At 44.8% G+C, this 24,368-nt stretch overlaps 1 protein-coding gene across 10 annotated transcripts; it reads left to right on the top strand.

The window, feature by feature from the left end:
- The first annotated feature begins 460 nt into the window (after positions 1 to 460).
- On the top strand, positions 461 to 23,654 carry cnot1 (CCR4-NOT transcription complex, subunit 1). 10 transcript variants are annotated; one of them, XM_081698691.1, is made up of 50 exons: positions 467 to 592; positions 2,759 to 2,868; positions 3,070 to 3,367; positions 3,636 to 3,743; positions 4,222 to 4,320; positions 4,453 to 4,521; positions 4,633 to 4,687; positions 5,076 to 5,279; positions 5,955 to 6,123; positions 6,209 to 6,335; positions 6,463 to 6,573; positions 6,746 to 6,916; positions 7,146 to 7,273; positions 7,537 to 7,777; positions 9,127 to 9,246; positions 9,352 to 9,474; positions 9,562 to 9,713; positions 9,921 to 10,065; positions 10,582 to 10,798; positions 10,907 to 11,032; positions 11,625 to 11,749; positions 11,949 to 12,235; positions 12,409 to 12,486; positions 12,613 to 12,853; positions 13,068 to 13,208; positions 13,320 to 13,499; positions 13,582 to 13,698; positions 13,812 to 13,922; positions 14,317 to 14,394; positions 14,542 to 14,716; positions 14,944 to 15,077; positions 15,311 to 15,607; positions 15,924 to 16,064; positions 16,202 to 16,306; positions 16,432 to 16,551; positions 16,732 to 16,926; positions 17,221 to 17,363; positions 17,463 to 17,571; positions 18,326 to 18,495; positions 18,741 to 18,972; positions 19,176 to 19,424; positions 19,667 to 19,830; positions 20,189 to 20,306; positions 20,416 to 20,517; positions 20,675 to 20,848; positions 21,017 to 21,166; positions 21,611 to 21,791; positions 21,985 to 22,117; positions 22,361 to 22,495; positions 22,621 to 23,654. In XM_081698691.1, the coding sequence occupies exons 3-50, from the start codon at positions 3,266 to 3,268 to the stop codon at positions 22,697 to 22,699; spliced, it is 7,131 nt and encodes a 2,376-aa protein (XP_081554817.1). In that variant the 5' UTR covers positions 467 to 592; positions 2,759 to 2,868; positions 3,070 to 3,265; the 3' UTR covers positions 22,700 to 23,654. The 10 variants fall into 10 exon arrangements, with proteins under 10 accessions (XP_081554819.1, XP_081554820.1, XP_081554816.1 ...); XM_081698693.1 differs by lacking the exon at positions 2,759 to 2,868 and having other exon boundaries at positions 461 to 592; positions 12,409 to 12,487; positions 12,623 to 12,853; XM_081698694.1 differs by lacking the exon at positions 2,759 to 2,868 and having other exon boundaries at positions 461 to 592; positions 12,409 to 12,487; positions 12,623 to 12,853; positions 14,947 to 15,077.
- Positions 23,655 to 24,368: the final 714 nt, after the last annotated feature.

Here is a 24,368-nt window from a genome sequence, read left to right on the forward strand (position 1 = left end):
TGTGCACTGAAGCACAAGACTGCCAAGCCTCCTACAAACATTGTTTAGACTCCTAACAACGAAGGAGTTTGTTGTTGTTTTTAACTTAAGCATTAAATGCATGCCAATATCGAATGCGCCAGTTTAGGTCAGTAGCACAAGGCAAAATCTAGGTGTTATATCTATAATGTCGCCTAAATTGAGAAGCTTGTCTGCAACATTAGGAAACAAGTTAAAGGGGAAAAAAACATTAAAACTTAATCGTGGCATTAAATGAAGAAGTTTTAACTTCAAATATTAAGCGTGCCAGTTGATATTTAAGATGCTCGAATGTAATTTGCTAAAAATAATTTCAGCTTTTATGGCTCAAATGGCATCAAGCACTTTTTGCTTCTATGTGCAAGAGTAGGGAACTCATCGTTTGGTAGGTTGCTGTGTCACGAGCTCGGGAGCGAGCATAAGAAGACTGCACTGGGTGCGCGCGAGACATGACAGTCGCCATTTTATTTTGAAAAATCAAACAGAACTGTGGAGAAAGCGACCTTTTATCTGTCAAGATTGAGACAAGAAACATAAGAAAATGATCATCAGCACATAATTTGTATGAATCGAGGTAACACGTGTATTTGCTTTGTCTCGTTTTTTGGCCGAATGATACATTATGAGCTGATTATTATATGTTATCTCATGGCATTGCTCATTTAGCTAGCCAACGCTAGCTTGTCCAACGGTAACATAGCTTTGCCTTAGCTGTGTTAGCTGTCTAAGCTAAGCTAGGCTGGGCTGTCCTGCTAAACCTGCTGCATGAAGCGAACTAGCTACGCTTAGCGAGCATTCGCAGGTAAACGACTGACTGAGGGGCAGCATGCACTGAATATATTTAATAAACCGTTGGCCACTTAAAAAAATACCCATTTCGCTTGCAGTTTTGGTTAGTTTCGTTTGACATATGGTATATAATTTCAAGAAATAATCCCTTCTTATACGTAGTGATAAAGGTTTGATGACCGTAACGTTATATTTTCACTGTCTAGTTAGCTGTTCAGCTAACACGTCAACATTGGTGTTTGCAGGCTGTCTTAGCTTAGGTTAGCTGTGGTTGGCTAATGTGCAGAATTGCAGCGCTGCGAGGCCTTCATGCTAGCCGCAGTCGCCCGTCATCCTCGCAGTGAGCCCGGCCTCCAGCTAATGGAACCACAGTGTTTAGCATTCGCTAGCAAGCTAGCTAAATTTTAGAACCGAGTTGGACTTGATGACGACCCACAAATAAATTAACTCCGCTTAATGGAGGTGCATCCTAATTTGCGAAACTAGTGTCACACGTTACAATGTACACTGCGTTAGCTAGCTAGCTAAATGATTGGCTGAAATTTTCAGTTTCTGCTAGTCGCCCAATGGTTCTAGCTAGCTAAATGGTAAGCTATATGGTAAGCTATTGCTGCTTGTTGCCGAGTGAGCCAAGTTCTCTTGGGCAGGTTTGGGACAATAGCTTGCTTGCTAGCTAGGTTTGTCTAAGATGGTAGTCCGTTAGCTAACGTGAATTTTATCCATGTTAGTGGTAGCCAAGTAAGCTAGCTAGCCAACATGGATAACTAGATACCTGGCAAGTTATTGATGTAACCTTTATTTATCCACGTTGGATGGCCAAGTCGACTTGATTTATCTTCTCCACAGACGAGTCAAATGGCTACAATATAATATTGGCTAAATTGCTAAGATAGCTTTTATGATAACTGCGCTCGTGTTAGTCAATGGCTAGTCGAAACACAGGTTACCCACCAATAACTTTATTTCGCTGTTGTGAACATGCCGCTGTAAATATTATATAACTGAATGTAAAATTTTGGTTAATTATGCCCTGTCTATCGTTTCGTCGCGGTGGTTTACCTTGCACCTCAGCTAATGCATAAAATATTTCAGCCAGATCGACCAGCTAAAGTAAGCTAGCTAGCAGTTACGCTAACTAGGTGGCTGGCTAGCTAACTAGCTAAGTTTTACTATGTCAGGTTTATTGATCAGATTGACTTGGTAACTTGACAGAGCTAGTTTCTTAACCAACTAACATGGCCTGCTGATGATCTGATGATGCTTGTGATGTTTAAATGTTGTCGAGACGGTGTACTAGTCATTTAACCACTTCAGGTTCTTATAATTTAGTTGGCGTTAAGTGCTAACGTTAATGTTATGTAGAAGTGCTAAAGTTGGCCTGCTAATGGTGTACTATCGAAAGTTTAGACCCACTTGATCAACCAGCTTGGTTAGCTAGCACACTTTACCTGACTTCTCATATAGCTACTAATTTACACATTTAAAAATACCGGGAAGTTTTAGGTTAGGTGCTTAGTTCTTATACTGCTCAAGTTGGCGAACTTGAAAAGGCATCATACGTTATGGGCTGTTTTAACATTTTATATTTTTAGTTAGCTATAGCGAACATCGACCCAAATTTCGATTGTTTTGGCTGTTGCGCCTTAAAAAATAGCATGTTTTCTTTTAATAAAATTATTTATTGTAGGGGCGTGTCGATATCTACATGACAGATATAGTCCGCAATTATGGCGGTAGGCAATTAGAAGAGTGAAGTTTTGGGATTTATTAGCTGCAACACGGCAGTTAGACTGTGTGCCCCCCACCCCCACCCCCACCCCCACCCCCCGGGCGAAATTCGAAATGTCACATTTGGACAAAATTATAACGTGAGTAGTTTGTCTGTAATAAATTGCATTAAAGCTTTACTTATGTCAGTAAAGTTTTTTTTTTTTTTTTTCCAACGCTAAAGGGCAAGGCCTAAGACCCGGGAGTTAATATGGCTTCCGGATATGCAGCAGCTACACCGTTAAGTTTCGTTGTACTGTAGTGTCTGCCGCCATAGTTGTATCAGGTAGAAATGTAAGCACTTCAGTATATTTTCTGCTATGAAAAATATATCTATGTAATATCTTGACGTTTTCAGTCTAGAGGATGTAAATAAGTAGGTGTTTGTAGTGCCTATTATAAATAATAATAAAAAAATTGCATTATGGATTTGCCTTGACTTTTTTCTCAGTATTTACATTTTTCTTTGCTTTCCTCCCCCCAAAATTTGTGTAGATGTCAAAATTGAAATTGCACTGAGGGACCGTACACTGAATCCGGATCCACTGGGAGAAGCAGCTTGTTGGAACACACGGACATTTTAACACCTTTGGGGGGGGGGGAGCAGAAGTAACCTATCACTGAAGTGACTAAAGGGGAATAATGGTGATTTTGCGCCGGGCTCGGCCGCCTGCTTCCGCCCCAACCAGCAATGAATCTTGACTCGCTCTCGCTGGCTTTGTCTCAAATCAGCTACCTGGTGGACAATTTAACTAAGAAAAACTACAGAGCCAGCCAGCAAGAAATACAGCACGTGAGTTACATTTTAATAATGTTAGTTTTATGGTCCCATAATTGCCAGGGTTCATAGACATGTATTTATCTGTACGCAAATTAATTGGTCAATCTTTACAACACTCCAGGGAACTTTCCAGACCTTGTTCCCTGTCTGGCTAAAGGCTTTGTGGAAAAGCAACATTTTATTGACAGTTGCAGACAATGTTGAGACATTGGAGGTGATTTTTGCTAGTTGATGGACCTGGACCATACTTGTGCTTTTCCCGTCTCTCTCCATCCCTTAGATTGTGAATCGTCACGGCCCTGAGGCAGACAGGCATCTATTACGCTGTCTCTTTTCGCATGTCGATTTCAGTGGCGATGGTAAAAGCAGTGGTAAAGATTTCCACCAGGTATTTCTCAATTCATCATTCTTTGTGTGTGCATATTTATATATAATGTGTGTTCTAAGCTGCATCGCAATTAAATATCCTAGAATAAATGCAAATTTGTCATGTAAGGAGCACTGAATGCTCGTTCATATTTTAAAGTCCTTGTAGCACAAACCTGCCCTCATGCTGATGGCACACCAAAATCATCTTGCAATCCCAAAATCTTGATATAAAGCTGATTGGACCAATTAAGTTCATATTTTACTGGTTATCACAGTTAAGCACAACTAAGCCTATGTATTCAACTATTTATTTATTTAGGCAAAGGTTCCAAAATCACTCAACCCATGTTATTGATTGTACTACATTTTCATTCATTCATTTTTTGTGAAATTAATAAATGCCTGTATATTTATATTTGTATTTTGTAGTTTAAAGTTCTGCATGCTCTCTGTGTAAATGTCTCATTCACTGCCTTTTGTTCATCTGTTTGCCAAAGACACAGTTTCTGATCCAGGAGTGTGTATCTCTTATCACGAAGCCAAATTTTATTTCAACACTCTGCTACGCTATTGACAATCCTCTGCATTACCAGAAGGTTAGTATGTCCTGTCTGTACCCTTTGCTTTCAGAACACAGCTTTAATGAAAAATTGTTCCATGTTGATTTTTGAACTCAAACCATTAGCTATAATTTTAGTTTTTCATGATTTTCTTAACTTTTCACCCAGAGTTTGAAGCCATCGCAACATTTGTTCCCTCAACTGAGTAAAGTTCTTAAACTAAGCAAGGTTCAAGAGGTAAGAGAACCACCATATCAGGGCAGAAAATCTGTTGTGCTCCAATATGCAACTCATTTCATAACAGAAATGTAGTTTTCCTATGTCAAATAACCCACTGTGTTGGAACAGGTGATTTTTGGCCTTGCTCTTCTGAACTCCAGTAATATAGACCTTCGAGGGTTTGGTAAGTGTTTGTCCTCCTTGGTGTAGCTTTTGGTGTTTGTGTGTGTGTGTGTTTGTGTGTGTGTGTGTTTGTGTGTGTGTACACATACTGTAGAGTATTTTTACTGCGTTCACTGTTTAATTGCTAAAATTGGTTTTAGTTTCTCTCCTGTTGGTTTATTGTAATGTTTTCACTTCCAGGGTTTTGTGAAAGCCTTACTGGGTGGTGCTTTTTTACTTTTTCACTTGTGTAGTATTTTGAAAATACAAAGTACTTAAAACTGTGACATTGTAAACCTTTAAATACACAATTTAGTTTTGTTCGTCGTAAATAGCAGGTAGTTAGGGGCAGTGTTCTTGAATGTTTTGTGCATGAACCTGATTTCTAACTGCCTTCTGCGCTATGCCAGCTGCTCAGTTTGTAAAACAGAAACTCCCAGATCTCCTGCGCTCATACGTGGACGCCGACCTCGGGGGGAGCCAGGAAGGTGGCTTCCAGGACATTGCCATAGAGGCTCTGCACCTGCTGCTCTCTCACCTGCTGTTTGGGCAGAAGGGCTCCAGCGGAGTCGGCCAAGAGCAGATTGACGCCTTCCTCAAAACACTGTGCAGAGGTAATGTGACTGGACCAACCCTGGGCTCGTATCTGTTGCTGTTCACAAACTTAAATTTGCTTTGAAAAAAGTCCTTTTGGGAAAATAACTCCAAAAGCTGGCACTACTACATTTAGAGGTTGATGTAACCACATCTATTTTTAGCCTAGAACCTATGAATTAATGATCCTGTTAACCTATAATTTGTGTTGCAGAACCTTGCTGTTTTTTTCCTAGGGAATTAAATGTAGCTATTGTTAACAGCACTTGTATAGCCAGATGGATTTAGCTAATCCATTTAATTTTAGGAAAATTAAAATGAGCAATGCTCTGACATGACTAAAGTAACAGGTGGTTGATGAGGTTATGCCATAGGTGCCACAAAGTAATTACCTTGCTATAGATGTAAATTTGAGACAGCAAGTCTGTTATCGAAGGATACAGAGGTGTCTTGGGTGCTGTGACTGGTTTTATGGTGTGTGTCTCAGTCTGTGGCATAAGCAGTGGATGTGGGTTAATCTGTGGTGTTCGCACCGTGTTTGTGCTGTGTGGTGTTAACTGCAGTTTTGGGTTGGGGTGGTCAGTGTGCAGCATTGGTGGTGTGTGTCTAGTGTAATCAGCAGTTTATGGGCAGTTTGTCGTGTGGGGGGGTGTAGCGTTAGTGGTGGGTTTATGCTGTATGTCTGTCTCCTGCAGATTTCCCGCAGGAGCGCTGTCCTGTGGTGCTCGCACCACTTCTGTACCCTGAGAAACGGGACATTCTCATGGACAGGATCCTGCCAGACTCTGGAGAGTTAGCGAAGACCATGATGGAGAGTTCCCTTGCGGAGTTTATGCAAGAAGTTGGCTATGGTTTTTGTGCAAGGTGCTTTTGTGTGTGACCTTTCAGTTTCCTGAGTCCTGTGTGATGTCACTGGAGGTCTGTAATGTAACGTATTGCGTGTGTGCAGTGTTGATGAGTGTAGGAACATAATCCTGCAGTATGGGGTGCGTGAGGTGACTGCCTGCCAGGTGGCCAGAGTGCTGGGCATGATGGCCCGCACTCACTCTGGCCTTTCTGATGGAATCCCACTACAGGTACCTTTTAATGAGCCTCACTGCAAGGCTGTTGGTTCAGCATGCAGATTCACATTAGGTGCTATCGTGGCATGTTTTAAAAGGCCCTTTGCTGAATGAGGTTAATGATTACCCACTCTTGGTGCAGTCCATCTCCACCCCGGGCAGTGGTATCTGGAGTGACGGGAAGGACAAAAGTGACAGCTCTCAACCCCACAGCTGGAACGTGGAAGTTCTTATTGACGTTGTTAAGGAGCTCGTAAGTCCTGTTTAATGCTCTTTAGTGCATAGTGATCAACTTTAATGGGTTGATGGTTGATTATGCAGTAAAACTGTGTTTCAAGCTTATGTATTGGTTTTATTTCTTAGATCAATAGCTAACTTTTTTTTTTTTTTTTTAAATTGGGTTTATTGGTTTTGTTTCCTGTCAGAATCCCAATCTGAATTTCAAAGAGGTGACGTATGAGCTTGACCACCCAGGCTTCATGATACGGGACAGCAAGGGGCTGCATGTAGTGGTGTATGGGATTCAGAGGGGACTGGGTATGGAGGTCTTCCCTGTGGACCTCATCTACAGGCCATGGAAGCACGCTGAAGGGCAGGTAATCGACTGCCATCTGTACCCTGTACACTCAATGCCATTTCAGTGTTCCAGAGTAGCTTAGCTAATAATAATAATTATTTCCATACTATGGAGAGTTCAGTCAGAAATCAATTAAATGCAACAGTTGCATTTGGTCTGATCATGTTAACAAATTGTGTATCAGCTCCTGAACTCATGGACATCTTTAACTTGCTGCTTTACTGTCCTGTTTTTTTTTTTCTTCCCAGCTCTCCTTCATCCAGCAGTCCTTGATGAGCCCTGACGTGTTCTGCTTTGCCGATTTCCCTTGTCACACAGTCGCCATCGACATCCTCAAAGCTCCACCTGAGGATGACAACAGGGAGATAGCCACATGGTCTGTGCCACTGTTTGTTTTATGTGACATGTAATATGGCCCTTAGAAATGGAATGGCATTTAAATGGTTGAGGGATAAATCTGTTTTTTTGTTGTTTGTTTTTATTTTTTTGGTGTACCTGTCTGTATCTTTATGTACAGCAGGTGTCTGGAGAGTCCTCCTCCTCTTCCTCACTTTTTTTTGAAGGCTACTAGTGTGGTTTTGTCAATATTCATGTACATCTCTGGGCTCACGGAGGGCATGTTTGTGTGCTGTCTGACAGGAAAAGCCTGGACCTGGTGGAGAGCCTGCTGCGCCTGTCCGAGGTGGGCCAGTACGAGCAGGTGAAACAGCTCTTCAGCTTCCCCATCAAGCACTGCCCAGACATGCTGGTGCTGGCGCTGCTGCAGATCAGCACATCGTGGCACACGCTGCGACACGAGCTCATCTCCACCCTCATGCCCATCTTCCTGGGCAACCACCCCAACTCGGCCATCATCCTGCATTATGCCTGGCATGGGCAGGTAAGGCTACGCGTTCCAGTTTGCGTTCTAAAAAAGTATGTATGTATATACACTGCCTGGCTTGGCCTGGTCAGGTCTCACACTCTAAAGGTGGTCCAACGAAATATTAGCTTTGATCACGGCACACATTCGCTGTGGCATCGTTTCCACAAGCTTTTTATGTCTTAGCATTTATTTCTGTCCAGACTTGCAAAAAGTTTCCCCAAGATCTTGTATTGGTAATGTGGGGATTTGGACCACTGCGGAAAGTCTTCTCCAGCACATCCCAGAGATTCTCAGTGGGGTTCAGGTCTGGACTCTGGTGGCCAATCCATGTGTGAAAATGTCATCTCATGCTCCCTGAACCACTGTTTCACAATTTGAGCCTGATGAATCCTGGCATTGTCATCTTGGAATATGCCCGTGCCATCAGGGAAGAAAAAATCCATTGATGGAATAACCTGGTCATTCAGTATATTCAGATAGTCAGCTGACTTCATTCTTTGGGCACATAACGTTGCTGAACCTAGACCTGACCAACCCAGATCATAGCACTGTCCCCACAGGCTTGTACAGTAGGCACTAGGCATGATGGGTGCGTCACTTCAGCCGCCTCTCTTCTTACCCTGATGCTCCCATCACTCTGGAACATGGTCAGTCTGGACTCCTCAGACCACATGATGACCTTCTTCCATTGCTCCAGAGTCCAATCTTTATGCTCCCTAGCAAACTGAAGCCATTTTTGCTGGTTAGCCTCACTGACGAGTGGTTGTATTAAGGCTACACAGCTGTTTAGTCCCAATCCCTTGAGTTCCCTTTGCATTGTGTGTGTGGAAATGCTTACTTTCACTATTAAACATACCCCTGAGTTCTACTGTTCTACGATTTGCTTTCACCGCACGTTTAAGTGATCGCCGAACACCATCATTCAAATTTGTTTTTGTTTTTTTCCCTGACTACATTCCTTCCTCGAAGATGTTTCCCCACTGTCCTTCCACTTTTTTAATAATGTGTTGGACAGTTCTTAACTCAATTTTAGTAGTTTCAGCAATCTCCTTAGATGTTTTCTATGCTTGCTGCAGGCCAATAATTTGACTCTTCTGAAACATTTACATCTTTTCACGACCACAGGATGTGTCTTTCGACATGGTTGTTCAACAAATGAGAAGCTACTCACTGCATCAGTTGGGGTTAAATAACTTGTTGCCAGCTGAAACATGATCACCCATGCAGTAATTATCCAATGGGAGGCTCTTACCTATTTGCTTATTTTAAATCCAGGTGGTGACCTTTTTTTGGACTGTGTGTGTGTGATGTATATAAAAATTTTTACAACCTTGAGGCTAATGTCTCTGCTGTTTCTCTTTTAGGGCCAGTCTCCCTCCATTCGCCAGCTCATCATGCACTCGATGGCGGAGTGGTACATGAGGGGGGAGCAGTATGACCAGGCCAAGCTCTCGCGCATCCTGGATGTGGCTCAGGACTTGAAGGTGGAGCCATGCTTCTGCAGCTCTGCCCACACATGATGCTGACCATGCACAGTGACCTGCCCACTCACTCCTTTCTCTTTCTTCCCACCCCCTTCTGTGTTCCAGTCTCTATCGATGCTGCTAAATGGTACTCCATTTGCCTTTGTTATTGACCTTGCTGCACTTGCCTCTCGCCGCGAATACCTCAAACTAGACAAATGGCTGACTGATAAAATCAGAGAGCATGGGGTATGTGCGTGCATGTGCGTGTCTTGTAAGAGTGATGGGTGTTTCTGGGTCGGTGCAAGCCTAAAGCCCCATTGTGCTTCATGTTAGGAGCCCTTCATCCAGGCGTGTGTGACCTTCCTGAAGAGACGCTGCCCTACCATCATGGGTGGACTGGCCCCAGAGAAAGACCAGCCCAAAAGTGCCCAGCTGCCTCCTGAAACCCTGGCTACTATGCTGGCCTGCCTGCAGTCCTGTGCAGGGTAAGGACCAGCTTGACAAATGCTTCTAAGGGAACATCTTTACCTGGGAATACAAACAACCTAGCTTTCACAACCCAGTGACTGGACATTAAAATGAATTTCCCTTTTTAACTTTGTCTCTACTGATACAGTGCAGGAGATTTAATTTTTACATGTGATTTTGATGTTTTGTGAGACTTCTGATCCTTGTGCTTTGCCATCGAGAAGGAGTGTGTCTCAAGAACTGTCAGAGACTATCTTGACCATGGTGGCCAACTGTAGCAACGTGATGAACAAGGCTCGCCAGCCTCCACCAGGCGTCATGCCCAAGGGCCGGGCTCCCAGCACCAGCAGCCTGGATGCCATCTCCCCGGTAGGCCAAGGCCTTGCTATACTGTGTTACACACACACACACACACACACACACACACACACACACACACACACACACACACACACACACACACACACACACCATATCCACTTCCTTACAAACATTTGCATGAAACGCATGATTCTGGGTCGGATTCCATGAGGCTAGGTTCACACTGCAGGTGAAAGTGGCCCAAGGCTGGGTTTTTTTTGGGGGGGGGGTGCACACAAGTTCACAATATCTTGCATGTGGCATTTATCTGATTTTAATCTGAATAGATCATGCTCATGAACTGAGCTGCAATTGCAGAAAAAAGTGCTTTACGTGGCACCCTCATCTAGTTAAGTTGCATCCAGATGTAACCACTTGTCTAAAGGTTGTGTTAATAAGGCTGACTGAATTTGCCAGTAAATTCTTTGTGAAGAGGTCTACCTAGTATTGTTGCTGGAGCTTTTTCACATGCAGTATTTGGATGGAGGTGTAATGGCTTAATCTCTCCCTTGTGCTTGTGTACAGGTGGATCCCCTCACAGCAATGGGCTCTCTGAATCTGGGCAGCTCAGCTACCACCCACACACAGAACATGCAAGGCTTCCCGACACCGCTGGGATCCGCTTTCAGCAACCCCCAGTCCCCTGCTAAGGCCTTCCCCCCTCTCACCAACCCTAACCCCAGCACAGCCTTCAGCGGAATCAGTGGCCTCTCCTCCCAGCTCCCAGGTGCTTCTGAATACTGTAAATAAAGCACACCTCAAACAAAACCAATACTGTTAGCAGTCACATCACGTTTTTTCCAAAGGGTACAATTTGTATGTTTTGCTGACCATAATGATGTTATGATAGGTGCGTTGGGTTCAGGCAGCTTGAGTGGCATTGGTTCAGGTCTGGGCATGCCAGCAGTGACCAGCGACCCGTTTGGCCCGAGGAAGATGAGCACACCAGGGTTGAACCCACCCACCTTCCAGCATTGTAGGTTGAAGCCCTGTAAGTGGTGGTGTGACTGAGAGCGCCTGGTGCCTCAGCTGTGTTTCCTCTGAGTACAAGCCCCGCCCCCAAATCAGCTCTTTTCAGTGTTTGGCATGCAAAGCAGATGCTTTAAATGGTGCTAAATTATAAGTCTTTGCTCATCTTTTTTTCTTTTTTTTTTTTTTAAATCATGTTTTCAGAGGAAATACAGATCAGTCTACATTACTGCGATATTTTCCTTGGCAACTGGCTTGTCCAAAAGTGCCTTTGATTTGATTTGTGCAGTCTCACTCAAAATCCTGAAAAGGCATTTAGGTAAACAAGCTGTTTGGCAAGAATGTTACTTATTTTGACATGGCTCTTCAGACTTATTGCACACTGTCTCATCAGTGCAGTGCTGCCAAGCTCCAGAGCTGCAGCTCCACTCTCCTCTAGAGTTTGGTTCCTGCTTCATAAGCTGGATCATGTTTGTGAGGCCTGGGTTGGATCTCCACTCTGCAGTGTGTTTTAGATCTCAGCTCTAGAGCTTGACTTGTGTTTAACATGCAGCTCAGATGGTGCAATGAGGCCTTCTCTCCTGTCATGTTTCCACTAGCTGACCTCTCTCAGGTATGGCCAGAGGCCAACCAGCACTTTAGTAAGGAGATCGACGACGAGGCCAACAGCTACTTTCAGAGGATCTACAACCATCCACCTCACCCCACCATGTCTGTGGATGAGGTGAGCCTGCATCACCTGTCGAAGTTGTATGCATACTTTGTAGCAGTGGTGTTCTTATGTTATCTGAAATTCGCACTTTGTAAATGTAATGTAATATGATGCTGTCAAACACTGCGTTTTGCAATCTAACCGGACAGTGTGTAAAGTTAAATTAATCGCATGTACAAACATTTGCCACTCCTGCTTCTGTCCGTCTCAGGTGCTGGAGATGCTGCAGAGGTTTAAGGACTCCAACATCAAGCGGGAGCGAGAGGTGTTTAACTGCATGCTGCGCAACCTGTTTGAGGAGTACCGCTTCTTCCCCCAGTACCCAGACAAGGAGCTGCACATCACCGCCTGTCTGTTTGGCGGGATCATCGAGAAGGGCCTGGTCACCTACATGGCTCTTGGCCTCGCTCTGCGATATGTTCTGGAGGCCTTGCGCAAGCCCTATGGATCCAAAATGTATTACTTTGGAATTGCTGCACTAGATCGGTTTAAAAACCGGTAAGGACTTTGGTTTTCTTTCAATGAAAAAAGGTTTGGTATTTTAAGGTTATGCATTAGTTGTATGTTACTTTTCAGAGACCATAATCTAAAAGTTTGATCTAATGAAGAAATCTAGTTGATCTAACAGTTTTAATTTTTTATGAGAAAAGGTTCATTCGATTCTCTTGCAGACTGAAGGACTATCCACAGTATTGTCAGCATTTGGCATCCATAGGCCATTTTCTGCAGTTCCCTCACCATTTGCAAGAGGTAAATGGGTTTCTTGTATTTTATTTACCTAGTTGTCTTTTTCAAAAATGAAACTTTGTTCGCTTCCAATGTTAAACGAGGTACTGCACCTACTTCTAGATAAATAAGTCTGTGTTCCATGTCCTGTGTGTACAGTATATCGAGTATGGGCAGCAGTCCCGTGACCCTCCGGTGAAGATGCAGGGCTCCATCACCACGCCGGGCAGTTTGGCTCTGGCCCAAGCCCAGGCCCAGTCTCAACCTACCAAAGCACCTCAGCCCGGCCAGGCCAGCACCCTGGTGACTACCACCACTACCACCACCACCGTAGCCAAAACTACCACCATCTCCAGGCCCACTGCAGTAGGTTTTAAGAAGGATGTGCCAGTGAGTAGACCTTATCACAGTGTGTGCATGCTGGAATAAATGCATCCATTTGGCTGTTGGTACAAATATTTGGGTTCCTTTTTGTGTGGGTTTGTTGATTCTGAAGAGGGAGAAGCAAAATACAACAATGGTGATACTGAGAATTCTGGACCCTGCTTCAGAGAGTGCTTTTGTGCGAATGTTCTGTAATGTACTTTTGCTTTTTGATCCACAGCCTTCAATCAACACCACAAACATCGACACACTGCTGGTAGCGACAGACCAAACTGAAAGGATTGTGGAGCCCCCAGAGAATGTGCAGGAGAAGATAGCTTTCATTTTCAACAACCTTTCGCAGTCGAACATGTCTCAAAAGGTACTAATGGCCAGCACTCAGTAACACGCCCTCTTTTGAAACCCACATCCCCTGCAATCTAAAAAGGGCAAATTGGTTCCTAAGCATAGCTGTCCATGTGTTGTGTGTAAGGTTGAAGAGCTAAAGGAGACTGTGAAGGAGGAGTTTATGCCATGGGTGTCGCAGTACTTGGTGATGAAACGTGTTAGCATTGAGCCGAACTTCCACAGTCTCTACTCCAACTTCCTCGACACACTGAAAAACCCAGAGTTTGTCAAAATGGTTTTGAACGAGACATACAGGAACATTAAGGTAACATCACCATCGTCCTCTACTGTCACCCATAAGAATTGTTTATCAATCAAATTATTTCTTCATTTATTTTTCTCTTTAGGTCCTCCTGACCTCTGACAAAGCAGCTGCTAATTTCTCTGATCGATCCCTGCTGAAGAACTTGGGCCACTGGCTCGGCATGATCACTCTAGCTAAGAACAAGCCCATCCTCTATACTGTGAGTCAAATCCTCGTCTCTCAAACGTTCACACCAAAATAGCAGCATATTGAATGGCAATACGTGTCTGTTTTGTATAGTGTGTTTGACATCTGTGCTGTTGCTCTGTGCAGGATTTGGAGGTGAAGTCTCTGCTTCTAGAGGCTTATGTGAAAGGGCAGCAGGAGCTGCTCTATGTGGTCCCCTTCGTGGCCAAAGTGTTGGAGTCGAGCCTGCGTAGCGTGGTAATCCATCTCCAACCTACTCACACTTGCTATGGTTTTGAATAAGCTTTTGTACCCCATGTGGTAACCTGTTATGTTTTGTGATGTAGAAGGCTTACTGTCCAAGTTAGTATGTTAAATTGTAGTATCATACTTTAGGTTGCAGGGTTTTGTCCTTGTACTTAAAAGGGGAGGTAGAAAAGCTTAGAAGTGTTAACCTGCAAGTTTGAGTTTTGTAGGATTGTTTTGGGTAAAAGTTGTGTGCATTTTAACATTTTCAATTGTCCTGATTTAGCATTTAAAACTAAGATCACTGAACAGCATAGGGTTTTTTTCCCCCCACCAACCTGCCTGTTGGCTGAAGTCAGTTCCTTTGCTGTTCCAGTCACAGTGTGGTTTTGTTGTGGTTCTGTAGGTGTTCAGGCCACAGAACCCCTGGACCATGGCCATCATGAATGTACTGGCTGAGCTACACCAGGAGCATGATCTAAAGGTCAGTGATTCCTCGCAATTGCTTTTTAATATATATTTATATACATTTTATTTAAAAAAAAAAAACATGCTAATTCTGCAGTGTTTTTCAGTACCAACCTAAAAGTTGATATTTGTGTTGCCTGTCCCTTGCGCACTTACTGTAAAGCTCAACTTGAAGTTCGAGATTGAGGTGCTGTGTAAGAACCTGTCTCTGGACATCAATGACCTGAAGCCAGGAAACCTGTTGAAGGACAAGGAGAAACTCAAGAATCTAGAGGAGCAGCTGTCTGCACCAAAGAAAGAGACCAAGCAACCGGAGGAGAATCCTATAGTCCCTACAGGTACTCAACACAAGTGCCTTGGTGTTGCTTTGCCTACACTGAATAGGTCTTGTTCACTCTCCATTTAGTGTGAATAATTTACTGCATGTTTAAGTAAATATAACTACAAATTTGCCCGAATTGGGGAAGTCTGTTCAGCAATTTATATTTTTTCACTTTTTGGCTAAAGTTTTATTGTTTGTGGAGGTTTGTTTATTTATTTTACCAATTACACTTTTTTTTGTTAGCAGCTGCCCCATCTGCTCCTCCTGCCACGGCAACCACTGCAACAACAGGCCCTCCCACCCCACAGTTCAGCTACCACGACATCAACGTGTATTCGCTGGCAGGCTTGGCCACGCACATCAACATCAACAACAATGTGAGCGCATGACTCTCAGCTTGCTGCTCAGTGGTCAGATATCATGTCATTGCTTTAATACATCTGTAGGTGTAGTTTTATTCACATAACTTATGGAATGCCTTTTTGAACAGGTTTTTTTGGCAAGTGTGAGATGTAAGGATTTTCCTAGTGTGTGTTGTGCAAAGTTCATGCGTTTGTTGGCTCTGGATTTCACTTTGTTCTCTCTCCTGCATGCTGTGTCCTGGGAGCAGTTGGCCCTGCTTCAGACCCACCCCCAGCTGAAGCCGTGTGTGCGACAGGCCATCGACCGTGCAGTGCAGGAGCTCGTCCACCCCGTGGTTGACCGCTCCATCAAGATAGCCATGACGACATGTGAGCAGATTGTCCGGAAGGACTTTGCCCTGGACTCAGAGGAGTCGCACATGCGTGTCGCTGCCCACCACATGATGCGCAACCTGACAGCCGGCATGGCCATGATCACCTGCAGAGAGCCGCTGCTGATGAGCATCGCCACCAACCTGAAGAACAGCTTTGCAGCTGCGCTCAGGGTGTGTTGATGGCATGCAAACCCCGCTTCACTTAGTCTCGCACTCTGATTGTCCCTGTATGCGTCAGTGAGATGAGAAAAATGCTTAGGATGTCTAGGACAGCTTTTCCATATTGCAGTACAGCAAGGCAAGAAAGTGCTTTTTTTTTGTTGTTGTTTTTTTTTTTTAATAGTCCGTCATGATGATGCTTGTGATTTGAGCTTGCTAGTATCTTCCTGCCAGTCAAGACCTCAGTACATGGCCAGGATGGGCGCATGTTATTAAGAGGCCGTTGTGTGATTCTGGTGCTGTCCGTCATACTGCGTGTCCTCTCCAGGCTCCCACGTCCCAGCAGAGGGACATGATGGAGGAGGCAGCCGCCCGCATCGCTCAGGATAACTGTGAACTAGCTTGCTGCTTCATTCAGAAGACAGCCGTGGAGAAAGCTGGACCTGAGATGGACAAGAGACTGGCCACTGTAAGACCATTCTGCTTTGGCTCTACTTAAACCTTAGCGTGTTGGGTGGGGCTCTGAAAATGTTACCTTCATCTTGGCCTCTAGTGGCACATTGTCATTTGGAGGCATCGTACTGATTTTACAATGGCGTCCTGTAGGAGTTTGAGCTGAGGAAGCATGCTCGTCAGGAGGGCCGGCGCTACTGCGACCCCATGGTGCTCACCTACCAGGCTGAGCGCATGCCAGAGCAGATCCGCCTCAAGGTGCATGCGCCCATCACTGAGCCTTGGCCTTTAGCCAAAATGCTTTCACTGACTGATATGGCTTCCCATTTTACTACCCATCAGTAACCGTGGAAGTATGTGTTTAATGTGTTCCTGCTCCACAGGTGGGTGGTGTGGACCCTAAGCAGCTGGCTGTTTATGAGGAATTTGCCCGAAATGTTCCGGGGTTCCTGCCCAGCAATGATCTGTCTCAACCCACTGGCATCCTGGCTCAGCCTATGAAGGTGTGTTCCAATTTGCCTTAATGTTGATGCCTTTTTTAATTTCACTATTTTTTTTAGGTTTAGGGTTATTACTGTTTTGAGCCCAATGTGGTCGGGCTCATTTTAAAAAGCCATTTTGCAAGGTTTTGTGTGTACATGTTCTAGCTTTGGGTCCTCACACTTCTCTCTGTGCACCAACAGCATCAGGCGTGGCCCACTGACGACATGGCCCACATCTACGATAAGTGCATCTCTGACCTGGAGCAGCACCTGCATGCCATCCCGCCGGCGCTGGCCATGAACCCACAGGCCCAGGCCCTGCGCAGCCTGCTCGAGGCCGTGGCCATGGCCCGCAACTCCCGAGACGGCATCACCGCCCTGGGCCTACTGCAGAAGGTGAGAGAGCTGTTTGGCCTGGGGACAAACTGGAAACTGTTGCTTCAGAGGAGGGGTAATGTTTGGGTTAAAATGGTTGTTGCGGATTTGAGACTGATGCAATTTGGGAAATTTAACCATGTTTCCTGTTTTCAAAACCAAGTATCTAATTTAGTTTGATTCATTGACATCACTTGCATCTGTGTACGTATTGTTTGTGTTCAAGTTTTGTTTGTTTTTTCCCCCCCTCCTGTAACATGTCCATTTATTGGAATGTGTTTCACAATCTTTCCTTCTGTCCCTTTCTGCGTCCAGGCTGTTGAGGGTCTGTTGGATGCCACAAGTGGAGCAGATGCTGATTTGCTGCTGAGCTACAGAGAGTGCCACCTGCTGGTGCTGAAGGCACTGCAGGACAGTCGTGCCTACGGACCGCAGTGGTGCAACAAACAGATCACAAGGTCCCTTGCAGCTTTCTGCTGCCGTCCCGCCCACGTCACTACCACAGCAGTTTCTCACGTTTGTTCTCATTTGTAATGTGCCCTTGTGAAACGTTCTAGGTGCCTGATCGAATGTCGAGATGAGTACAAGTACAATGTGGAGGCAGTGGAGCTCCTGATCAGAAACCACCTGGTCAACATGCAGCAGTATGACCTGCACCTAGCCCAGGTGAGCCGCTTGGCTTACACTCGCTTCGGCACTCCTGGGGCCTGGCTAGCAGTGTGCTTTATGAAGAGGTTGCTCGAAGAGATGTAATGAATATTTGTTTTTTGTTCTTTTAGAGAGTTTAATAGTGGTGATTTGGTTTCTGTGATGAGGTTCTTAAAAAGAAATTTCAATATGTATGGTGTATAAACTCAAATATTAAAGGGCTGTTGGAGTCATTTTTAGCCAAAAGTGTTAATATAAAAAAAGCCATTACCCAGTTTAGATAGCTTGACAGAGAAGTGTTTACATTTGGAAGCTGTACTTCGAATGGAGAAACATTAAAGGTCAATCTGACCAAGATTAGATTTTAGATTTAATGGTAACATTAGAGGAGAGGTGGATGTACCTGTGCAAATTGTATGACACTGAGTGGCAGAGTTGGCTACAAAAAGGGAGACCTGTCTAGCTTCGTTTTCCAAATAAAGGTTGTAATAAAGTACAAACATGACTTCAGTACCCTCTATAGGATGTGATGTCGCCATCTCTTGAATAATAGTTTTGGACATGCACAAAATCCACTTCTATAACTCACTGATGCTTTATCTGAAGTACAATTTTTTTTTTCCATATTTTTGAAAACAATGGTTTTTATTTTTTCAGTTAGTTTTTTTTTCCACTCCTCATTTTTGTGATCCTGGTTTGAAGCACCTTTCTGAGGTTTAGGGTGAGTGACTGTTGGAGTGTTTTAGCATGCATGTGTCCCCTCCCCTAACAGTCCATGGAGAATGGGCTCCACTACATGGCCGTGGCCTTCGCCATGCAGCTGGTGAAGCTCCTGCTGGTGGATGAGCGCAGCGTCAGTCACATCACTGAGGCCGACCTCTTCCACACCATCGAGACCCTCATGAGAACCTGCGCACACTCCAGAGCCAATGCACCTGAAGGGTAAGAACGCACGTGCATATGTACGTACACACACCCACCCCTCATTTGAAGGTTAACACAGAGCAGAGACAGATTGAGTAAATGTGTGTAATACTAAAGCCTTATCTTATTCCTTAATCAGTGAAACTTTTGTAGCTGTGTTGATTCCGATGACTATTGTTGATGAGCAGAGGCACAGAGGATCAGGAATCTTGGTGCCCTTGTTGCACCTGAGATTGCTAAAAAAGTCCATCTTCTCTTCGCAGGCTACCCCAACTCATGGACGTGGTCCGCTCCAACTATGAGGCCATGATCGACCGGCACCATGGCGGGCCCAACTTCATGATGCACTCTGGGATCTCGCAGGCGTCCGAGTACGACGACCCGCCAGGCCTGCGCGAGAAAGCGGAGTATCTGCTGAGAGAGTGGGTCAACCTGTACCACTCTGCTGCTGCTGGCAGAGACAGCACCAAAGCTTTCTCTGCATTTGTGGGTCAGGTTAGAATAACTCTACTGGCGCGTCATACACTCTTATTCCATCATCTTGTTCCACCAGAAAGAAACATTGTCCCCATTTGGTTAATCCAATTAGAGCAACAAAAGTAACTGTAGTTTGCTGTGCATACTCTGCCAACCAATTGGATTCCATCTCAGGCTAGTTTCCTTCACGTTTTTGCCTTGCCATCTGTCCCTACACACAGATGCACCAGCAGGGCATCCTGAAGACAGATGACCTCATTACGCGTTTCTTCCGCTTGTGCACGGAGATGTGCGTGGAGATCAGCTACCGAGCTCAGGCCGAACAGCAGCACAACCCGGCCGCCAGCGCTGCCATCATACGCGCCAAGTGCTACCACAACCTGGACGCGTTTGTGCGCCTCATTGCCCTGCTCGTCAAGCACTCTGGGGAGGCCACCAACACGGTCACCAAGATCAACCTGCTCAACAAGGTGGCTGGCCGGGGGGCGAGCTTACTGTGTCCAGGCTTATGGGGGGAAAATGAAGGCACTTAGTCTTTTTAGTCACCTGATGAAGGGGGAGAGTTTTCAGAAACATGGTGCTAAGCTCTTGGTGGGTCTCATACAGCTGGTTTGTCTAAGCACAGATGAGGATTGGACTGTGTGTAAGCTCTTCAGTGTTGGTGTCCAGCAGTGGTATGGGGTAGTCTGACCTTTTTTGATCTGCACGGTAGGTGTTGGGCATCGTGGTGGGCGTGCTGATCCAGGACCATGACGTGCGGCAGACAGAGTTCCAGCAGTTGCCCTATCACCGCATCTTCATCATGCTCCTCCTGGAGCTCAATGCCCCTGAGCATGTGCTGGAGACCATCAACTTCCAGACCCTCACTGCCTTCTGGTAACACCAGCCTGCTGGAGTTTGCTTGCGTTGCACAGAGCAGTCTGAACAGCTGCTTGTGCAGAGACGTTACGACAGCCATGTTTGTCATATTGGTTCTTTGCTTTTGAGTCTGTTTTAATTGGCAAGTTTACAAACATTTGTTGTAACACAGAGGAACTAGCCCTTGATTTTGTGTGCATCAGTAAATAAAATGATCTCCTACTTCATCTAGAATGACTGTCACCAGAATGTTCAGGGCAAGCTTTACACTTGATGTGAAAGTTAAAGTTGGGTAACTTCTGCATAACTGCTAATTGGTGTGAACTCGTACAAAACTTTTTTTTTTTTTTTTTTTTTTTTTTTATAATTGTTAAAGCAACACCTTCCACATCCTGAGGCCGACCAAAGCCCCAGGCTTCGTCTATGCTTGGCTAGAGCTCATCTCCCATCGAATCTTCATAGCCAGGATGTTGGCGCACACCCCGCAGCAGAAGGTAGCCAGCTGAACGTGCAGAGAAAAGGAAATGTCGGGTTCACTTCCTGCTGTTGGTTGCCATGTTGCCATGACTTTCCTAATTCCTTTCCACTCCTCTGTTGCTGCAGGGTTGGCCCATGTACGCCCAGCTGCTCATCGATCTGTTCAAGTACCTAGCGCCCTTCCTGAGGAACGTCGAGCTTAACAAACCTATGCAAATTCTCTATAAGGTAAACATGCTCAACTGTTCCATCAGTCTTGTCTGTTGTGTTGCTGAATACAGTTCTGAGGCCTCAGCGTGGTGTCGACTGGTTGTTGGGATGCGTTGTTCTGTCCTTTTTCAGCAGTTTTCCTGTGGACTTCACAGCCTGTGTGCTTCTGTTTTAGGGCACCCTGCGCGTCCTCCTTGTCCTGCTGCATGATTTCCCAGAGTTTCTGTGTGACTATCACTATGGCTTCTGCGACGTGATCCCACCCAACTGCATCCAGCTGAGGAACCTCATCCTGAGTGCCTTCCCCCGCAACATGAGGCTTCCAGATCCTTTTACTCCAAATCTCAAGGTAGCACTAACCTCACACTACCCTCTCTGACTCAACTGCTTCGTCCGAACACATTATGATGGGTCAATATGCATGTTACTTAAATGATTTGTGTCCACTTTCAGTTTCCTGACATGCTGTGGCACTGGTAGAATGTGTGCTGATATTGGACTGTTTGCCATTGCACAGGTGGACATGCTGAGTGAGATCAACATCGCACCCCGCATCCTTACCAACTTCACTGGCGTGATGCCCTCACAGTTCAAGAAGGATCTTGACTCGTATCTAAAGACCCGTTCTCCTGTCACCTTCCTTTCTGAGCTCCGCAGCAACTTGCAGGTATGGGGTGCTCTGCATTCTACTTATTTGTTCATAGCACTTCCCGGGAGCTGTTCGGCGTTCTCGGTACCAGTAGAGTCTTGATGGAAGCTGTACTCTACACCCAAACCAATTCATTTGTCTCTTGTTGCTTTAATGTGTGATTTTAGTACTGTTTGGTATGGTGGTAAGATGGATTAACTAATGTGCATGTTGGGGAAAGTGGTAATGCTTCACTCCATCTAAAGTAGAAGTATTGTAGCCATCTCGAGTGGAAAAGGTCAGTTTTTGTTCTCTTTTGCCTTCATAGGGAAATTAACTAGCATGAGTTTTTATTCCTCTGTGGTTACTGTTACCATGGGCTCGTGTACTGGTTTATACAGTTAGTTGAATGTTTTGGGACTGATGGGGGGGGGGGGGGAATTACTGTTCTCATGCACTTCTTTGTGTTTCATGTCACGCCAGGTGTCCAATGAACCTGGCAACCGCTACAACATCCAGCTGATCAATGCCCTGGTGCTGTATGTGGGAACACAGGCCATTGCCCACATCCACAACAAGGGTAGCACACCTTCCATGAGCACCATCACTCACTCAGCACACATGGACATCTTCCAGAACCTTGCTGTGGACCTGGACACTGAAGGTGAGGATGGATGCGTGCGTGCACACAGCCCAGTTCATGCTGTATGACTTTCAAGCTAAATTTAAATTGTAAGTGCTTGGTTGCGAGTAGAAATTGAGTCACTTGTTATTCCTAATGGGTGGGTCTTGATTGGTGTGCTGTGGCTGTGTTCCACTACTTATCCTTCTTACTCCTTTTGCTTCTCCCACCTCAGGGCGCTATCTGTTCCTGAATGCAATAGCTAATCAGCTGCGTTACCCGAACAGCCACACCCACTACTTCAGCTGCACCATGCTCTACCTGTTTGCTGAAGCCAATGCCGAGGCCATTCAAGAGCAGATCACCAGGTAGAAAATGTCACCACCTGCTACAGGTCGTCATAGAAATGGCCTTTACTCTGGACAAACTGGCATGAGTGATTTCTGTTGGCCTTAATAGTTCTTTTTGTTTATATACTGCTTTTCTCCAGTGGAAGTTGACTCTTTTTAGACCGGCCTGTAACTAGCTTTGTGAGCCGTGCTAGGGTTCTGGTTCATCAGAGGCCTGCTTGCATTGGCTTGGCGAGGTTTTGATTGTGTGCTATGGTGCAGGGTGCTGCTGGAGAGGCTGATTGTCAACAGGCCACACCCCTGGGGGCTCCTCATCACCTTCATTGAGCTGATCAAGAATCCGGCCTTCAAGTTTTGGAGCCACGACTTTGTGCACTGTGCCCCAGAGATAGAAAAGTGAGTTGGCAGCAGCAAAAGAAATGCTCACATTCTATAATCATGAATCTAAAGCAGAAAATGTTAACACTAACTTCCTGCAGAACTCATAACTAATTTTTATTTTTATTCCGTGTGCGTGCCAGGCTGTTCCAGTCAGTGGCTCAGTGCTGTATGGGGCAGAAGCAGGCTCAGCAGGTGATGGAGGGCACAGGTGCCAGCTAGGCTGCAGGAACCTGCTCCTCCTGTGCCCAGAGTGAGACCGCCCCTCCCGTCAGCCACTCCACTGATGCCCTGCTCCCACCTGATCATCTCAGAGCTCCGCCAGCACTGGACTCCCTTCTACCAGGACTGCCTCGTACTCAAGACTACAGAGTTTAGGGATTTGTGGTTCCTTTTTTTAAAAAAAAATTTTTATTATTATTATTTTTTCCCCCTTCTTTTCTCAAGTGGAAGGCATGCTGTTAAACAGTCTAAAAAATAAATTTCAGTGTAAATATAAAGAAAAGAGACTTCTTTTCGAGAGCAGTTTTGGCATATCCCCCTTCCCTGTTGCTGTTCAAAGCTCGGATGTGACACACAAGCATGAGTACATGCGTGCTTTAACACTTGAACACTTGGTGCGCACACAGTCCTGCTCTCTCTCGCTCTCCTGGCTGTTTGGATCCACTCTTCCACCACAATTAATTTGGGGTTATTTCATTTTTCTTTCACTTTAAAAAAGATTATTTTTGGAGGATAAATGCAATGGCTTATCGAAGCTGGTTTTATTTTTTTGTTTGTTTTTTTTGTTTTTGTTTTTCCCCAGATTTTTAAGGGGAAAGCTATGGTGTGAAGAGGTAATGGGCTCAGATCTTGTCTTACGGTGCAGCGGTGTTGTGGGGTCACTGGTTTGCACCATTTTAAGAGAGTGGGTGGGAGGTTCTCCCTGGCACTTGTACAATTGTGGAAATATTCAGAAATTTGATGGCAATTTGAATCTTAAAGTTTGTACAAAGATCCAAATTGCAGAACAAAAAGGAGGACCAATACAGCCCATTTTGTAAGGATTTTGAATGTTTTGTAAATGTATTGGTCCGCGTGTTGTATTTTGTAGTACTTTCTAGTTGCCCTTAGTTCTTGCTACTTATTTCCTGTATGTATGCATTCTGTAGTTACTGCATTAAACACTTGAACTGCATTCTGAGGTACTGTTTTTTTTTGGTTTTTTTTGAATTGTATATTTGTTTTTTTTAAACTGGTGTAGAAAGCTTGAGGTTTCTAGTAGAGGGTGTCATTGTTATAGGGCTACTGTTTTGCGTATGTCACTTTGTAAGCATCTGTAAGCATCTGTCTTATCCACATTGGATTTTCAGTAACAGTTTTGGCTCCATCACTGATGCAGGAGTACTAAACCAGATAAATGGATTCTTAATTGAGGTAATTATTTGATTGTACAATGCACTTTTTAATTTTCCAGTCCAGTTTACTGATTGATACTAGCATGACTAAGTCGTAAAGCAAATGATAAATTAATGATTACTAGTGCTGACACTTGAAACTAACTTACGAAGCACATCAAGGCATGTTCAAATGTCACGATCATGGATAAACGAGGCTTGAGGACAGTGTGAGCTTGTACTAATCCTGAAGCTTTAACTTGTGACTGACGCATAGACCAAGTACAGTGTCCGATTCCAGATACCAAAGCGTATGAAATGCCTTTAAATGTATCCAAGTTCAATGTTTTGTAGGAGGAGAGATGGAATTAAAGTTGACTTTGTAAGTTAAATTAACATAACATGTAAGGGAGGGTGTTTTGTGGTGTGGAATCATTTACAGACACTGACAAATGAAGTCAGCCAACAGATACAGTATCTTAACTGTAATGCATTGTCTATACTTCACCAATTGA

The sequence above is a fragment of the Electrophorus electricus genome, chromosome 16 (assembly GCF_041902795.1).
Source record: "Electrophorus electricus isolate QZ-2024a chromosome 16, ASM4190279v1, whole genome shotgun sequence".
In the NCBI taxonomy this organism is placed as follows: domain Eukaryota; kingdom Metazoa; phylum Chordata; class Actinopteri; order Gymnotiformes; family Gymnotidae; genus Electrophorus; species Electrophorus electricus.

Coding starts and splice junctions, on each gene's coding strand:
- cnot1 (XM_081698690.1), top strand. CDS start 3,266: ATGAATCTTGACTCGCTCTCGCTGGCTTTGTCTCAAATCAGCTACCTG. Junction 7,274..7,536: donor AACAGGGAGATAGCCACATG/GTCTGTGCCACT, acceptor GCTGTCTGACAG/GAAAAGCCTGGACCTGGTGG. Junction 18,973..19,175: donor TCTCTGCATTTGTGGGTCAG/GTTAGAATAACT, acceptor CCCTACACACAG/ATGCACCAGCAGGGCATCCT.